Below are 16147 nucleotides of genomic sequence, written 5' to 3' on the forward strand. Positions count from 1 at the left end.
AACTTTGTCCCAGCTTCCTTCCAACAAGGAGATTGTCCAAGGACACTGATCTTCCATCCAAAATTCATGACATACATCTTTCAGTTTCATTGTCTGACTTTTCATAAACCCAATGCCTTGTTCTTCAATAAAACCGTTAATTATTAAGGAGGCACAGAACGCTTTGTTGAATTCACTTCTTTAGTTACGGTTGTACGGAAAGCAAGTGCTCATAATTTAGAATCCTAAATTGTCTAATTATGAAGAAGCATCATGACACTGCTATAAAGCAGACATTAGCAGTGTTGTGCTTGCCATGCTATTCATATTAGTACAGCTATTCAGAACTGCACCGGTATTGTAAAATTTGTCATCGAATACAGGATAATGGCGACTAGAAGACTTACTTTTTCTAGTGTTTCAATGCGCTGTTTTAAAAGTCTGTTTTCTGTCTGTAATCTCTGAAAAGCAAGCAAAATTAACTGAGACCTAAATGCAGTGAGGAGAGAGGAAAAATCTAGTAACCTTCAAGGCCCACTGAAGTTACAAGATACAATATCACCTGGTAAACATTACATGGAAACAGCCTAGATTTCTCCCCTAATTATTCCCTTATAAGAATTTCAAAGCAGATGGGCAATTTAAATTGAGAAGTCCCAATGATCACCTTATATGCATGGTGCCTCTACTTTAGAGTACTGATTCCACACACTTGTGGCGAAGTCATGCTTCTATGAATGTTGTTATATTGGAAGGTCAGTTGAACAAGTATAAGTTATACAGCCCAATGCCCAGCTAAATCCTGACCACATTTCCTTGAAAGCAAGACTGTGGATGCCGCCTATTAATTCAGATCAGTAGAAGGCCTTCTGAAATTATCAGTGTTACTAAATTGCTTGCTATCACAACGCAGATAGCTTCTTTTAAAAAAAAGGAAGAAAAAAAAGAAACCTTGCTGGAATGGAACGTGGAACCCTTGAGAAAAATACTGTATTTTTTGCTTTATAAGACGCATCAAACCAAAAGACGCACCTAGTTTTTGGAGGAGGAAAACAAGAAAAAAAATATTCTGAATCTCAGAAGCCAGAACAGCAAGAGGGATCGCTGCGCAGTGAAAGCAACAATTCCTCTTGCTGTTCTGGCTTCTGGGATAGCTGCGCAGCCTGCATTTGCTCCATAAGACACACACACATTTCCCCTTACTTTTTAGGAGGGAAAAAGTGAGTCTTATAGAGCAAAAAATACGCTAAGTTTAAGGTCTGACGGTCACTTTGGGTGACGCTGCTGCAAACAGCAGGGTGGAGTGTCAACCAGTCAGGAGAGAACAGAGAGTTAAAAGAGAGAAGCTGACAGTTAAAACTGTGAGATAGTGCTTGGAAAGGACTTGGGATGGGTGGACAGGGCTTTGCTAGGCAGGGCAACTCACGGGTATTTCCCTGAGGGGAAGGAAAGGATCCTAGAAGTGGGCTGGAAGAGTTCTTACAGGCAGGACAAACAGCCATTCAAGGCAGAATCTGTTTAATTAGAAACAGTTCTAAAGTGGAAGTTTTAAGTAAAGTTCTCAGTTATTTCTGTAAAGCATTTCTGACTGGAACAAAAGCTCTGTGCCTTATCAGGGTCACCATTAGGCTTTAATCCTCATTGAGTGTGTTTAAGTAAAATTCCAGTTTTGCTTCCGATCCTTACTTTGAGGGATAAATGGTCACGGGTTTTCTTTTCACATCATCAATATTAGCAAACCCTGCAACGTACAGAGAAGCTCAGACCTCTCAAGCGTTACTCCCAGGGAGTGTCTAACTTTGAAAGCACCCCAAACCCAGCCACATTCCCTCGCTCGCATCTTTACTGAGGGAGCCTGCCACATAAGTGTTTTATTTTCTTACATATTCCTCCACAAAACGATCATATCCCAGCCCACACATCTTTCACTGCAGCTTTGTTTTAAATGTACCTTTGAAAAGTGGAAAGTTACAGGTACTATATTAGCTTTCCATAATAAATGAGGATGCACTATGGAAAGTTAATATGGCACTTGCCTCCACAAAAGACTTGTTATTTATTCATTACCTTCGTATCCTGCCTTTCTTCCAAGAACCTCAGGACAGCATGCATATAGTCCCTGCTGCCCAGGTAAGGATTGAAAATATCCACATTAGTTACAACACTCTCGCACAAAATGCCACTTACTTTAATTTCAACTTGCTCTTCCATTTCTTTTGTTTTTATAGTGGTATATTCTTTTTCTAACCTGAAGAAAAAAAATTAAGACTTTTTTTTAGTACAGTGGTACCTCGGGATGCGAACGGGATCCATTCCGGAGCCCCGTTCGCAGCCTGAATAGAACGTAAGATGCGACTGTGCGTCTGCATGTGCGCAGGTCGTGTTTTGCCGCTTCTGCGCATGCGCGAGCAGCGAAACCCAGAAGTAACACGCTCTGTTACCTCCGGTTGCCGCGGAGCGTAACTTGAAAATGCTCAACCTGAAGCACATTCAACCCGAGGTATGACTGTATTGTGTGCATGTGCTGAACAGAATAAGTAATGTGCAGATTGTCTGTCAATATTCCTCTGCTTGACTCCCACCAAAGCTTTTGTTTTACATTCACTTAACCTGATTTTCCTCTCCTTTACCCTGAAACTGTAAGTCCATTAAAAAGGCACGATTCTTTGTCATTCTTTTCACCATGTCTATGGTCTTAAGGTACATGAGGTTTTGTTTTAACACACATAGTGAAGTAGAAAAAGAAAACCACACAAAACATCACCATGGAGTAGTTCACACAAGTGCCTATTTTGCTGTAAGTTTACTTGCTGGAAAGCAATACCTGCCAGCATGTGCTTGGCAAAAAGAAAACTTGTGAAATCTGCACACAACAAGGTAAACCTCTTCTTCCTATCTATATCCTTAAAAGGGAAAGGACCCCTGACAGTTTAGTCGCAGACAACTCTGGGGTTGCGGCGCTCATCTCGCTTTACTGGCCAAGGGAGCTGGCATTTGTCCGCAGACAGTTTTTCCGGGTCATGTGGCCAGCATGACTAAGCCGCTTCTGGCAAAACCAGAGCAGCACATGGAAACGTCGTTTACCTTCCCACCGGAGCGGTACCTATTTATCTACTTGCATTTTTTGTGTGCTTTCAGACTGCTAGGTTAGCAGGAGCTGGGACCGAGCAATGGGAGCTCACCCCGTCATGGGGATTCGAACCGCCGACCTTCTAATGCAGGAATATGCAGCTGTCCCATACGGGGATAGTACCTGCAACCCTGGCATTATGAGCACCACGCTCTAACCAACTGAGCTATCCACTTGTAGGAAAACTGTTGCGTGAAATTGTCGATACATGAATTAAGTGCCCATGCTTCAGCAATTGAGGCCTCATTTAGAACTCAACAGAAAACATACACCAAGTTGTACTGCTTTCAATAAGCAATTATAAATGGGAATTGTGAAGCCCATTTCAAAAGCCCATAGCTAAAGTGCAGTGTGCTAAGATTGATTTCTAAACAAAACAAAAAAGGGCCTTAGCAGTAGATCTGCTAAGATTGTTTTTCTTAAAAGAAAGGAAGTTAAGACTTTATATCTAATGGGACCCCTTTAGTTCCCCGGAGATTCTTTGATCCAGTGGAGACTTATATGAATTAAAGAGCTGAGAGGGGAAGAAGGGCACAGGCAAAAACAGAAGCTTCCACTCGGCTCAAAGGTTTCCATGAATGCAACAACAGGAATAGATACTATCCAAAAACAGATATTAATTTTATTTTTGCCCATCAGGTCCTAAACAGTAGCTTTTGATACACAAATCTCCATCAAGCTCTTTTTCAGTGGCACACTTGTCTGTTTTGCCTGAAGAATTTCTGAAGCTCAATAACTAGTTTGCCATTTTGTGATTTTCAGTTGATCTGGATAAAGTTACTTTGCTAACAATGCTTTTGCATGCAGTGGAACCTCGGGGTGCGGACGTAATCCATGACAGAGGCACGTCCGCAACCCGCAGTGTTCACATCCTGAAGCGCCGCATCTGCGCAGGCGCAATTTGGCGCTTCTGCGCATGCGCGAGCAGTGAAACCTAGAAGTAACCCCTTACGGTACTTCTGGGTTTCCCGCGGTCCACAACCCAATAACACGAAACCTGAAGTGTCTGTAACATGAGGTATGATAACATAGTAACATAGGCCAAGGTGGCTGATGTATTCCCCCCCCCCCCCCGAGTGTGATACACAGTACTCTAGTTAGTATCATTGGCAAAGAAACTGCCGAGACTCTTAAATGGAAGCACATTAAGAAGATTTTAAAGCAATTCAAAACCCAGCAACTGTTTTAGAGCACAGATGCTATTTTATGCAAAACGTACTACCTACTTTTTCATCTTTTTTGCATTGTATTTGACCTGGTAAGCTGCTTGGATTAATTTATCTGGCCCACCATCAAACTGACGCGGAACGACCTTCTGAAAGTGCTAAAAACAAAGCACACCGTCACGGTAATTAATACCAACATTATACGCAAACATTCCAGCAATTTGATATGTCGACGTCACATTTAGCTTACTTGTAACATCCCTTCCATGTCGAGCTGCATCAATTCTGCTTGATTCATTTGGAGTAGTGCTAAGCCAACTCGAAACACTATCTCCAAACCCTAGGAATAAAGTATGTGTTTTATTTCAGGTAAGCATTTCTGATATCTAATATAAATATATTTTCCCATTTAGCTGAATACTGACAAAATTAATATGGACAGATTTCAGCGCCGCACTTAAAACAAATGAAGCTCTTCTTAGATTGACACATAATGTCAAGTTTAACCCAAGCATAGGGCCAACTGCTAGGGACCGAGGTTCTTTCCACCCCCCAGTAAAATATTTAAGGGGACCGCCCCCCCAAAATTGATGGGCATTGTCATTCAAATGGTGTGCATGTGTTGTGTCATGTGATCAATTATGTGGGGGCGGCCCTTACCTGGACCCCTATAATATTTTATTCAAGTTGGCACCCTTGAACCCAACTAACAACCACAGTCTACATCAGAAAGAGTTGCCTTGGGAGATACAGTGTTTTGATTGTGACAACAGGCATTAGACAATAGCTTACCTCAGACATAAAGATATCAAATATTCTTGTTGCAATTGGTAATGGGAAAGATGTAAGAAAAATAGTTAAGAACCATGACGAGGCATACATAGAGGTATGAAAACTCTGAGCTTGAAAATGTACATGCAGCTCTGGCAGTTGCTCCTGAAAGAAAATTTACAGTTGTTGGGGTTTTTTAGTTAAGACTTTCATAAATCATAAAATAAGCATCTATCTATCTATATATTTAAAGGACTACACTTTGAAATGGTGGTCTCTCTCTTTCAAGAATATGATTTATATCATCTGAAGGCCACACACTGATTAGAGTTCACTGTAATTTACCTCAGACTGAATTGCTCTGCATTTTGCTGTGTGAAAGCATCAATACCCATCTAATGGTTATGAAGCACTGATGTTCTCTCTTACTGAGAGTATTAAAATAGGGATAACAAGGGAGTGTGAACAAAATACTGGAGACAAAGCTGTTCAACTTTCTTAGTTCAGCAGGGTTTATAGACTGAAGCGCTGCTCTCCACTTCCTGAACTCTGGCCAATTCTCTGCACACCATTCCTTTCGGAAGTGCTTTTAATTTACGGCCTTCCACCTCTCTGCCACCCAGTTCTCCTAACCCACTGCTGAGAAAGTGGGAAATATCTGCAATTTTAAAAACAAAAATAAATGAACTACAAAGCATGCATCTGGTAAACGATATCATATATATCTATATATACCTGTATCATCCATTCAAACTGATACATACAAAGGCCAAGCTCAGCCATACTTGGCTTGAAGAGTTCTCGAAGTCGGTAATCTTGCATTAATTTAACGAACACGCAAAACGCTTCCTCCTCGGGCATCTGTTTCGAAGGAGAACCAAGTCAGGAGCTCATTACTCGTTGTCATAGTCACCCTAAAAAAGCCCCCAAAGTTTCCAATACCACGTGGCTACAGGAATCATACAGGTATACATCCGGGGGGCGGGGGGGGGGGAGAAATGATGTTTCCTAGCCCTTCACAACCAATTTTCATCTGTAGCTCTTTTTTATTGCAGTATCTGAACAAGTGAAAAGAGAACTGCTGTTTCTCAAGTCCTCGTGGCTTGGTAGTCTCACTGTGGCAGTTGTGGTTACATGGAAAAAGCATTGCAGATAAATTATTATTATTATTATTATTATTGTTGTTGTTGTTGTTGTTGTTGTTGTTGTTGTTGTTTTGTTGTTGTTGTTATTATTATTATTATTATTATTATTATTATTTATTTGTACCCCGCCCATCTGGCTGGGTTTCCCCAGCCACTCTGGGCGGCTTCCACAGAAACCAAAAATACACTAAAATCACACATTAAAAACTTCCCTGAAGAGGGCTGCCTTAAGATGTCTTTTGAATGTCAGGTAATTGTTGATCGCTTTGACATCTGATGGGAAGGCATTCCACAGGGTGGGCGTCACTACCGAGAAGGCCCTCTGCCTGGTTCCCTGTAGCTTTGCTTCTCGCAATGAGGGAACCGCTAGAAGGCCCTCGGCGCTGGACCTCAGTGTAATGTAGATACTCCCTACATTACGAGCTCACACCCAGGTTTGGAAGCACTGGCCATATTTGGATTATCCATTTTCGGATTCATGAGCATGCACAAGATTTTGGCTCCTGCACACAGCTGCTTCACCTGCTTCTCCATGGGAGGGAACAAGTCAGGAAGCTGCAAGCTAACCATAGTTCATCGTTGCATTTAAACCAGGGCACTATGGCCGATGGCTTCCAAACAGGCAGAACAGGATGCCATTGGGGCTTGAAGTTGGCTTCCAAGCAAGCTCGGATGTGGAAATCATTAGCTGCTAGTTCAGATGTAAAGGCAAGCCATAGTTAAGTTTCCTGGCTTGTCCTGAGTCTTGTGTGAAGGGAAGAATGAAGCATTTGCACGAAAGAAGATCAGGCATAACTTGGCTTATTAAACGGAGATTTGCTTGTCTGACTGTTGTCATTGCCTTCAAACACTTGCAACCTCTGGCCAATGTTAAACATTGCAGTAGGGTTTTTAAAATTAAATAATAATAAAAATAATAGCCAGGAGAGTTAGTGGGTTATGAAAGCCATGCTGGGGAAGTCTGTCCAGGAATTTTTATCCCGTAGAACAGGTTTTCTGTTACTATATTCTATCACATCTCTGCAGAATGAACGTCATTGTGCCTGGGGCCAGGGGGAAAGCTACGTGTGGCCAAACATTTCTCTTTTAACAAGCAGGGAACAAATACACATTTACATTCTAGGGGCTAGCCACCAGAAGATCAACAAGAAGCAAGGCTCCAGCCTGACTCACATTAAGCCCGGGCTTAGAATTTTCTGAACTGTTACAGTAAAACAATGTGCATTCAAAGTCTGTGGTAAAGACCAGTTAAGATACCCCACAAGAAGAGCCCCAGTTCGTGGATCCAGTGTTACGCTTTATCATCATCCCATACTGCTTTGGACAAAGCAAAATTCCAAAGTAATATATAGTTTTGCGAAGCCGTGTGGTTTACTTACCTGCATGAGAAGCAATCCAACAATGAAAGCACTTCCTTGGCAGTAACCAACCTCGCGGTCCACTAATGAATAAGCCTAGAAAATGTTTTTTTAAAACTGGTAAGACTCCAAACAGCAGAAATCACAGCACATCTGCTTCCAAAACCCATCACATTTAAATACCAACTTTTCTTCCAAATATAAGTAATAAATAAATTTTTATTTATACCCCGCCCTTCCTGGTTCAGAAAACTGGGCTCAGGGTGGCTAACAACAAATTTAAAACACTTAATTGATGCAACAAAAACAGCATAAAATACAGTATAAAACGTGAATAACAATAAATTTGGAATTCAAAAATCAATTTAGAGGGGAAATTCATCCAATAAACATTAGATGATCACCAGGGCTAGCTGGCTAAATTAGTTCTATTTGGGCCAGTGAGGAGACCAGGGGAGAATTAGCTGTGGGATCCCAGAGCGGGTAATCTTCATAAAAAGGGGAGGGGGAGGGAAGGAAGGGGAATAAAAGATCAGGCTAAATTCAAATTGAAAGCCAGGAGGAATAGCTTTGTCTTACAGGCCCTGCGGAAGGAAATTAAATCCTGCAGGGCCCTGGTCTCATGGTCTCTACCAGGTTGGAGCCATCACTGAGAAGGCCCTGGCCCTGGTGGAGGATAATCTGACTTCCTTAGGGTCCAGGACCTCTAAACTATGATTATTCATGGACCTTAAGGTCCTCTGCGGGGCATACCAGGAGAGGCGGTCCCATAAATACAAGGGCCCTAAGCCACAAAAAAGAATAGTGGGGTACATACATGGTTCTCCTCCTCCCCCATTTCATCTTCACAACAAACCTGTGAGGTAGGATAGACTGAGAGTTGGTGACTGACTCCAAGCTCACCCAGTGAGGTTCATGGCTGAGTGGGGGATTCGAACGCTGCCCTCCCAGGTTCTGGTGCCGCACTCTACAAATATTACACCACTCTGGTTTACACTACAAGGCAAACCACTTCCAATATCCAAAGGAGCACAGAATATGGTGGCGGTCACAAAATTCTGCTTCTCGAGGATGCTACCTATTACCTTTCAAGCATGTTTTTAGCTCTTATTGTTGCAGAAGCATGTGGGGACTTGCCTGCTAACATTTCAAAACTCAGAGAAGTCGCTGGATACGGTTTTCCATCTCTGCCCCCGCATCACTGCCCCTGTCTTGAGCAGTAAATGCAGAAGTAGCCAAAAGAAATGGTTCGAATTTGATCAATGTGCACAGGGTCGTATGCAATAGTGTTCATGCACAAGAATGGCTGCCAAGACATGGAAAGGAACTTCCCCTTCATCTCCTCCCCCTGCAGCCTGCCATGTGCCTCTTAAAATCTGCTCCGAAGAGAGACCCTCCAGAGCCAATTCAGGGGAAGACGAGAAGTCATTTTGGCACCCTTTAATTCATACAGGTTGTAGACTTCAGGTTTCTTGGGCACATCACCGTCAATAGCATCCTTATTATTCTTTAACACAAGAAACAAGAAGTGCACAGAGGTTCTGCTAATATAGAATTAAGTTTACATTCTACTGAAACCCAGAGGTTTTATGCATGCTAGCCTGCAAGGATCCTGGCTACAGGCTGAGATGCTAGGATGCCACAAACACATGGCAAGAGGAAGAGGCAATCAATTACGTGGCGGTGCTAGTATAATGGAAGCAGATCTGTACGTCGGAGGAAAAGTACAGTACCCAAAGGTCAAATGAGCACTCATAGAAAGTGTGGGGAAGTGAAGGAAGCAGAGGGCTTCAGGAAGGAAGACTGGAGGCAGCAACAGGAATGGCATACGAGGAATGGAAAAGGGGAAAAAAGAACGGTGAGCAACAGATGTACCTGGAAATTTGCCTAATGGGCTCTTTTCTCAACCTTTGTACTAGTAGGGCTGGTATAAGGACATAAGCACAGAAGGAGCTGTGTGCAGATTGTGCGAAGGAGTGTAGAGGCAAGACATGTTTGCAATTTTACCCCTCTGCTACCCCCCAATGTGCTAAGTGAAAAACCAGCAATCCTAACTGGTAGGCGGTCAACATTTGCATGTGTGCTACTGGTTGAAAGTGGGGCAGAAGGCTGAACTTATCCTTGAAATCAAGAAGGCTTCCCTCCATGCTGTACAAGAACTCCCACTATAGCTGTTAAATACATGTCCAAAACAGAGCTGAGATCTTCCTTTCTAAGGTTTCTGATTTGAGAGATATGAGTGTCGGTCTCCTGGTTATCCCCACCCTTCCAGCTGTATATTTGCATATTTTATATTCCAGGGCATTAAAAAAGGAAAGCGTGTTGATTACGTATACCACCTCTGATGTGCTGCGCAATGCACAAATAACGAGCTGCACCACACTTCCAATCAAAAGGAAACAGCAATCAGCAGGAAATGTTTCGAGTGCATTCGTATGAAAAAGTCAATTGACAGTTCAACATGAGCTCATTCTCTTGGCTGGCTGAATGTCTACAACAGATGTGCCTAACTTGCAACAACAGGGTAATTCTTCCCTTCGCTGTCAGAAAGTCTAATTGCAATTGATGAGCCCAAGTAATTTCCCAAAGGTCAGTCCACGTGCTACATTCCAGTATTTCTCTCATGGAAGTCTTACTCACATGAGCCATATGATATGCAGGACCCAATCTAGCAGCAGTTAATGTCTTTGAAAGATGAAAAATGCAGATGGAAGAAAATGGAGCAGTCGAGATCTACGATATACTGGCTTATATGCTACGCTGCTTGAGAACCAAAAGTTATGGACGTTTCCTTTGTTTTAAAACAAAAAACTTTTAAGCCCTCCCCTAAATTACTATGAGGAACGCGGGTGGCACTGGGGTTAAACCACAGAGCCTAGGGCTTGCCGATCAGAAGGTCGGCGATTCGAATCCCTGCGACGGGGTGAGCTCCCGTTGCTCAGTACCTGCTCCTGCCAACCTAGCAGTTCGAAAGCATGCAGTGCAAGTACATAAATAGGTACCACTCCGGCGGGAAAGTAAATAGTGTTTCCATGTGCTGCTCTGGTTCGCCAGAAGCGGCTTAGTCATGCTGGCCACATGACCCGGAAGCTGTACGCCGGCTCCCTCAGCCAGTAAAGCGAGATGAGCACCGCAACCCCAGAGTCGGTCATGACAGGACCTAATGCTCAGGGGTCCCTTTACCCTTTACCTTTAAATCACTGTGATTGGTACACCATAGGAAAATAATTCACTGTGACTGAAAGCTAGTCTTAGCCATCAAAAAGATCTCCCTTTCTCCCTTCAAAGATCTGGGACTTTTACCAGTCAACTTGTTTTCATTGCTTAGGGTGGCGAATTTTTCCGTAGAGCCAAACCACAGAGATACCCAGTAGCAGACTGGGGAGTCCTCATCTGTCATGAAACACCTTGTTAATGATGGGATCTGACTCAGAAATGCAAAAACCTTCTGCCAACTACCCCATTTTGCCTTCTAATTTGGAGTACACATACAGCCGATGAATACTCATAAATATACCGTACTTTTCGCACCATAGGACGCACTTTTCCCGTCTTAAAACCTAAGGGGAAAAGTCTGTGCGTCCTATGGAGCGAATGCAGGGGGGAGGCTGGCAGGAAAAGCCCTCAAGAGCCCCACACAAGCGTCGCGCGGCTCTTGCGGGCTTTTCCCCGAGAGGGAGAAGGGACTGACACCGCCAGTCAGTCCCTTCTCCCTCCTCTAGAAAAGCCTTGCACAACCTCTCCAGCCGGGGGGAGGCTTCGCAAGGCTAAAGAGGAAGCCAGGGCAGGGAGCGCGATCCATCCCGTTCGCTGCCTTGGCTTCCTCTTTAGACTTGCGCGCCTGGGGGGGGGGGAGGAGGCTTCGCAAGGCTAAAGAGGAAGCCAGGGCAGCGAGCGCGATCCATCCCGTTCGCTGCCTTGGCTTCCTCTTTAGACTTGCGCGCCTCTGGGGGGGGGGAGGAGGCTTCGCAAGGCTAAAGAGGAAGCCAGGGCAGCGAGCGCGATCCATCCCGTTCGCTGCCTTGGCTTCCTCTTTAGACTTGCGCGCCTTGGGGGGGAGGAGGCTTCGCAAGGCTAAAGAGGAAGCCAGGGCAGGGAACGCATCCATCCCGTCCGCTGCCTTGGCTTCCTCTTTAGACTTGCGCGCCTGGGGGGGGGGGAGGAGGCTTCACAAGGCTAAAGAGGAAGCCAGGGCAGGGAACGCGATCCATCACGTTCGCTGCCTTGGCTTCCTCTTTAGACTTGCGCGCCTCTGGGGGGGGGGAGGCTTCGCAAGGCTAAAGAGGAAGCCAGGGCAGCGAGCGCGATCCATCCCGTCCGCTGCCTTGGCTTCCTCTTTAGACTTGCGCGCCTGGGGGGGGGGAGGAGGCTTCGCAAGGCTAAAGAGGAAGCCAGGGCAGGGAACGCGATCCATCCCGTCCGCTGCCTTGGCTTCCTCTTTAGACTTGCGCGCCTGGGGGGGGAGGAGGCTTCGCAAGGCTAAAGAGGAAGCTAGGGCAGGGAACGCGATCCATCACGTTCGCTGCCTTGGCTTCCTCTTTAGACTTGCGCGCCTGGGGGGGGGGAGGAGGCTTCGCAAGGCTAAAGAGGAAGCCAGGGCAGGGAACGCGATCCATCACGTTCGCTGCCTTGGCTTCCTCTTTAGACTTGCGCGCCTCTGGGGGGGGGGGGAGGCTTCGCAAGGCTAAAGAGGAAGCCAGGGCAGGGAACGCGATCCATCCCGTTCGCTGCCCTGGCTTCCTCTTTAGACTTGCGCGCCTCTCCAGCGGGGGGGAGGGGGGAGGAGGCTTCGCAAGGCTAAAGAGGAAGCCAGGGCAAGGAGCGAGATCCATCCCACTGCCCTGGCTTCCTCTTTAGCCTTGCGTGCCTCTATCAGAGGTAGATCTTAACCCTTGCCTCACCTGGGAGCTTCTCTGGGCAGGAATTCCCTTAGCTTAAGTGGGGTGGGGGAAGTGTGGCAGGTAGGGGGGTACCTGCCTAGACACTGAAGCCACATGTCTCTCAGATGAAAATTGGGAGTGGGCATTGTGTGAAGTGGTCTGATGGTGGGTATTGTGTGAAGTGCTCTGATGGTGTGGGCATTGTGTGAAGTGCTCTGATGGTGTTTCCTGCTTGGCAGGGGATTGGACTCGATGGCCCTTGTGGTCTATTCCAACTCTATGATTCTATGATTCTAAGTGGCTGTGGATCTCCTGCTGCAGAACTGTAGGACTGTATAGAGTTGGGAGGGCCACCCGAGGGTCATCTAGCCCAGCCCCCTCACAATGTAGGAATCACAGCTAAAGAACGCCAGACAGATGGTCCCCCAACCGCTGCTTAAAAGCCTCCAGTGGTGGAGACCCCAAACACCTTCCGAGGTCATAGAATTGCAGGGTTGGAAGGGAACCCCAGGAGTCATCTAGTCCAGCCCCGGTGGACAGCGGGCGCAATCCATCCCGTTGCGCAAGACTAAAGATGCTGCGCAAGGCTAAAGAGGAAGCCAGGGCAGTGAGTGGGATGGATCGCGCTCACTGCCTTGTCTTCTTTAGCCGCGCTGGAGAGGTTTAGCTCCTGGCTGGAGAGGTTGCGCGGCTATGGATCCCGTGCGCTGTCTTGGCTTCTTTGCTCTTTGGGGCTGGTGGGGGAACCCGGGCTTCCCCCGCAGCCCCGAGAAGCTCTGGGAGAAGCAAACAGGCTGCACGCAGCCTGTCCGTTGCTCTTTGGGGCTGGGGGGGAGGGATAATATTTTTTTCCTTGATTTTCCCCTGTAAAAACTAGGTGCGTCCTGTGGTCCGGTGCGTCCAATAGAGCGAAAAATACGGTAAATTCATGTGCATGTATGTACACAAGTGTAAAAAAAGTGAGTCTTACGCTAGGTTATACCAAGGGATCAGGGTGGCTAAAAATTAATGGTTTAAAAAAAATTAAAAATCGGATTTAAATTGCTTTTGGAGGAAAAATCTAAAGATAGTTTTCTATTTAAGTCACATTATAGTCCAAAGGCTATTCATCAGGAAATAAGGATTTGAGTTTTTCACGTGTGCTAAGGTTTTTGGGTTTTGTTTTTTTTAAAAAAAGTTTAACCACATCAGTTAGCAAACATGGATACATATGCTATAATGTTATTGTTTTAGTTAAATAAATTGTTTAAATTGTTATTAAGTAAAAGATTGTTTTAGTGATCTGTCTGGGTGATGGGCTGTTTAGGGGAATGAAGGAAGTGGATCTGTGTGAGATGGCAAATGGCTAGGTGGTACAGTGGTACCTCAGGTTACATACGCTTCAGGTTACATACGCTTCAGGTTACAGACTCCGCTAACCCAGAAATAGTACCTCGGGTTAAGAACTTTGCTTCAGGATGAGAACAGAAATTGTGCGGCGGCAGCGGGAGGCCCCATTAGCTAAAGTGGTGCTTCAAGTTAAGAACTGTAGTTCCATAAAGAAGGCTGATTGCTGAAGAATTGATGCTTTTGAATTATGGTGCTGGAGGAGACTCTTGAGAGTCCCATGGACTGCAAGAAGATCAAACCTATCCATTCTTAAGGAAATCAGCCCTGAGTGCTCACTGGAAGGACAGATCCTGAAGCTGAGGCTCCAATACTTTGGCCACCTCATGAGAAGAGAAGACTCCCTGGAAAAGACCCTGATGCTGGGAAAGATGGAGGGCACAAGGAGAAAGGGATGACAGAGGACGAGATGGTTGGACAGTGTTCTCGAAGCTACCAGCATGAGTTTGACCAAACTGCAGGAGGCAGTGGAAGACAGGAGTGCCTGGCGTGCTCTGGTCCATGGGGTCACGAAGAGTCGGACACGACTAAACAACTAAACAACAACAACCACTGTAGTTAGAAAAACACTGATGCTGGGGGAGAGAAAAACAGGGCAATGTTTGATTTCTGTTTGAATCCAAGGCTTGGAACCCCTGGAATCATGCACTGCTTGGAGACTGGGGTGCCGTGCAACAATATGCTCAGTATATAGAGACATAGCTTGGGTGTCACGGCTTAAGTTTAGTGTCAGCGTGAACATTTCATATTTATATACTGCTTAATCCATGAAAGAGTCTAAGATTTATGATTTACGTTTAAAAAACCATTAAAATATGGACTTACACTTTATCAAACATAAATAAAACGGCAGTTTTAAATCAAAATATAAATAAAATCGCAGTTTCAAAGCAAATATTTGCTTAAAACAATTACTTATCTGATATGAGCTGCTGACTTACCTTCATTACATTAAATAAAACCTCCTGCCCAAGGCTGTCTTTTTCTTTAAAAAAGTCGTGCTCGGGGTATGTCCTAGCAATGTCCCTTCTTATAAGCTTTTCAGAAGGTGAAGTCATTTTCAAGAGTTCCGAATATTGATCCTTAATTGGCATATTTTGAGCTGTGCATAAAAGCTGCCAAACTATTGCTCGGAAATGATGCGGTATCCCTTTTCGAACAAGTTCCTAGAGCGTAAAAAATAAATAAATTGATGAGTGTTTATTTATTAACTGCTCTACTTGCAATAATCTCAAAGCGTGCAGTTTACAAAAATCCTCATATTCATGCGCACATATTCTCATTTTTTAAGAAGGATGTGTTAGCAGAAAGACCAAAAAAAGGCAAAAAAGGATAATATTGAACACGTAATTGAACATAATTACATTTTACTGTCTATCACAGTCTACGATGCCAGGCATCACATTCTGAACCGCCAGATTTTAGAGAGTGATATTTCTAAATGCGGACACTGCCAACGACTAATGATTTTGAACACTGCCAATCAACAAACCTTAATTTGCTTCTCTTTCTTTTTCCGCACATCTTCCCAATCATTCACAATTCTTCCCCAAAGGATCCAGGAATCTTCCTCGAGGTGGCTGAGGTTGCTAGAAGCTGATGAACTAGAAACAAGTGAGGATCCGCTGTTTCTTCTTGACCCATCGACGGAGCGCAGCGATTTGCTGTCGGTCTCCAACAATCTGCGGTAAACACAAAACACTTTGAATCTTCTGGACGTATTGAAAAGAACAGGCCAGATTTTGCATTTGAAATTGACAGCTCTGCCATGAACTAAACTTTAAGCACGCTTGTTTGCACTACCTCCTTGATTACCCTTTGAGACTAAACAAAGTAACAAACAAACCAAGTTTAAATATTTTAGCACTGGAATCAGAACCTTGTTCTTTGAAATGGTTCCCCCCCCCCCCCGGTAAGAGAGTATTTAATAAAGCTCACAAATCAAAAGGTAGAATTATTAAGGGGAGAAATGGAACACACAGGTGGGTGTGGATGGGTGTCAAAGCCAGACTCCAAAAATGGAAAGGGGGCATTTGCCAGGAAGAATCAGAAGGTATTGAAAAGCTCAAGTATATCCCCTGCTCCTGATCTGCCCATGTTTCCCCATTCTATATTTGCAGTAATAGAATACACACATTTAGGGGAAATGTGTTTGCTGGCAATTCCATTCTTGATGTGTGAACAAGTTGTAGCTAAGTATTAAATGTAAAGGGACCCCTGACCGTTAGGTCCAGTCGCGGGCGACTCTGGGGTTGCGGCACTCATTTCGCTTTATTGGCCGAGGGAGCCGGCGTACAGTTTCTGGGTCATGTGGCCAGCATGACTAAGCCGC

The 16147-nt window shown here is 44.8% G+C and overlaps 1 protein-coding gene across 5 annotated transcripts in view; it reads right to left on the reverse strand.

Moving 5' to 3' along the window:
• The window catches only part of EVI5 (ecotropic viral integration site 5), a 70983-nt gene that overhangs the window by 38803 nt on the left and 16033 nt on the right, over positions 1–16147 (reverse strand). For all 5 annotated transcript variants that reach the window (XM_081194010.1, XM_081194011.1, XM_081194007.1 and 2 more), the window contains 9 exons: positions 15308–15497; positions 14757–14981; positions 7571–7645; positions 5782–5907; positions 5068–5211; positions 4526–4615; positions 4336–4433; positions 2167–2227; positions 387–440 (listed from right to left, as the gene is read on the reverse strand). In XM_081194010.1, the coding sequence (XP_081050136.1) occupies positions 387–440; positions 2167–2227; positions 4336–4433; positions 4526–4615; positions 5068–5211; positions 5782–5907; positions 7571–7645; positions 14757–14981; positions 15308–15497 (1063 nt within the window). The remainder of the gene's footprint in view (positions 1–386; positions 441–2166; positions 2228–4335; positions 4434–4525; positions 4616–5067; positions 5212–5781; positions 5908–7570; positions 7646–14756; positions 14982–15307; positions 15498–16147) is intronic.

The sequence above is a fragment of the Podarcis bocagei genome (genome assembly GCF_964188305.1).
Source record: "Podarcis bocagei genome assembly, chromosome: 5".
NCBI classification, from domain to species: domain Eukaryota; kingdom Metazoa; phylum Chordata; class Lepidosauria; order Squamata; family Lacertidae; genus Podarcis; species Podarcis bocagei.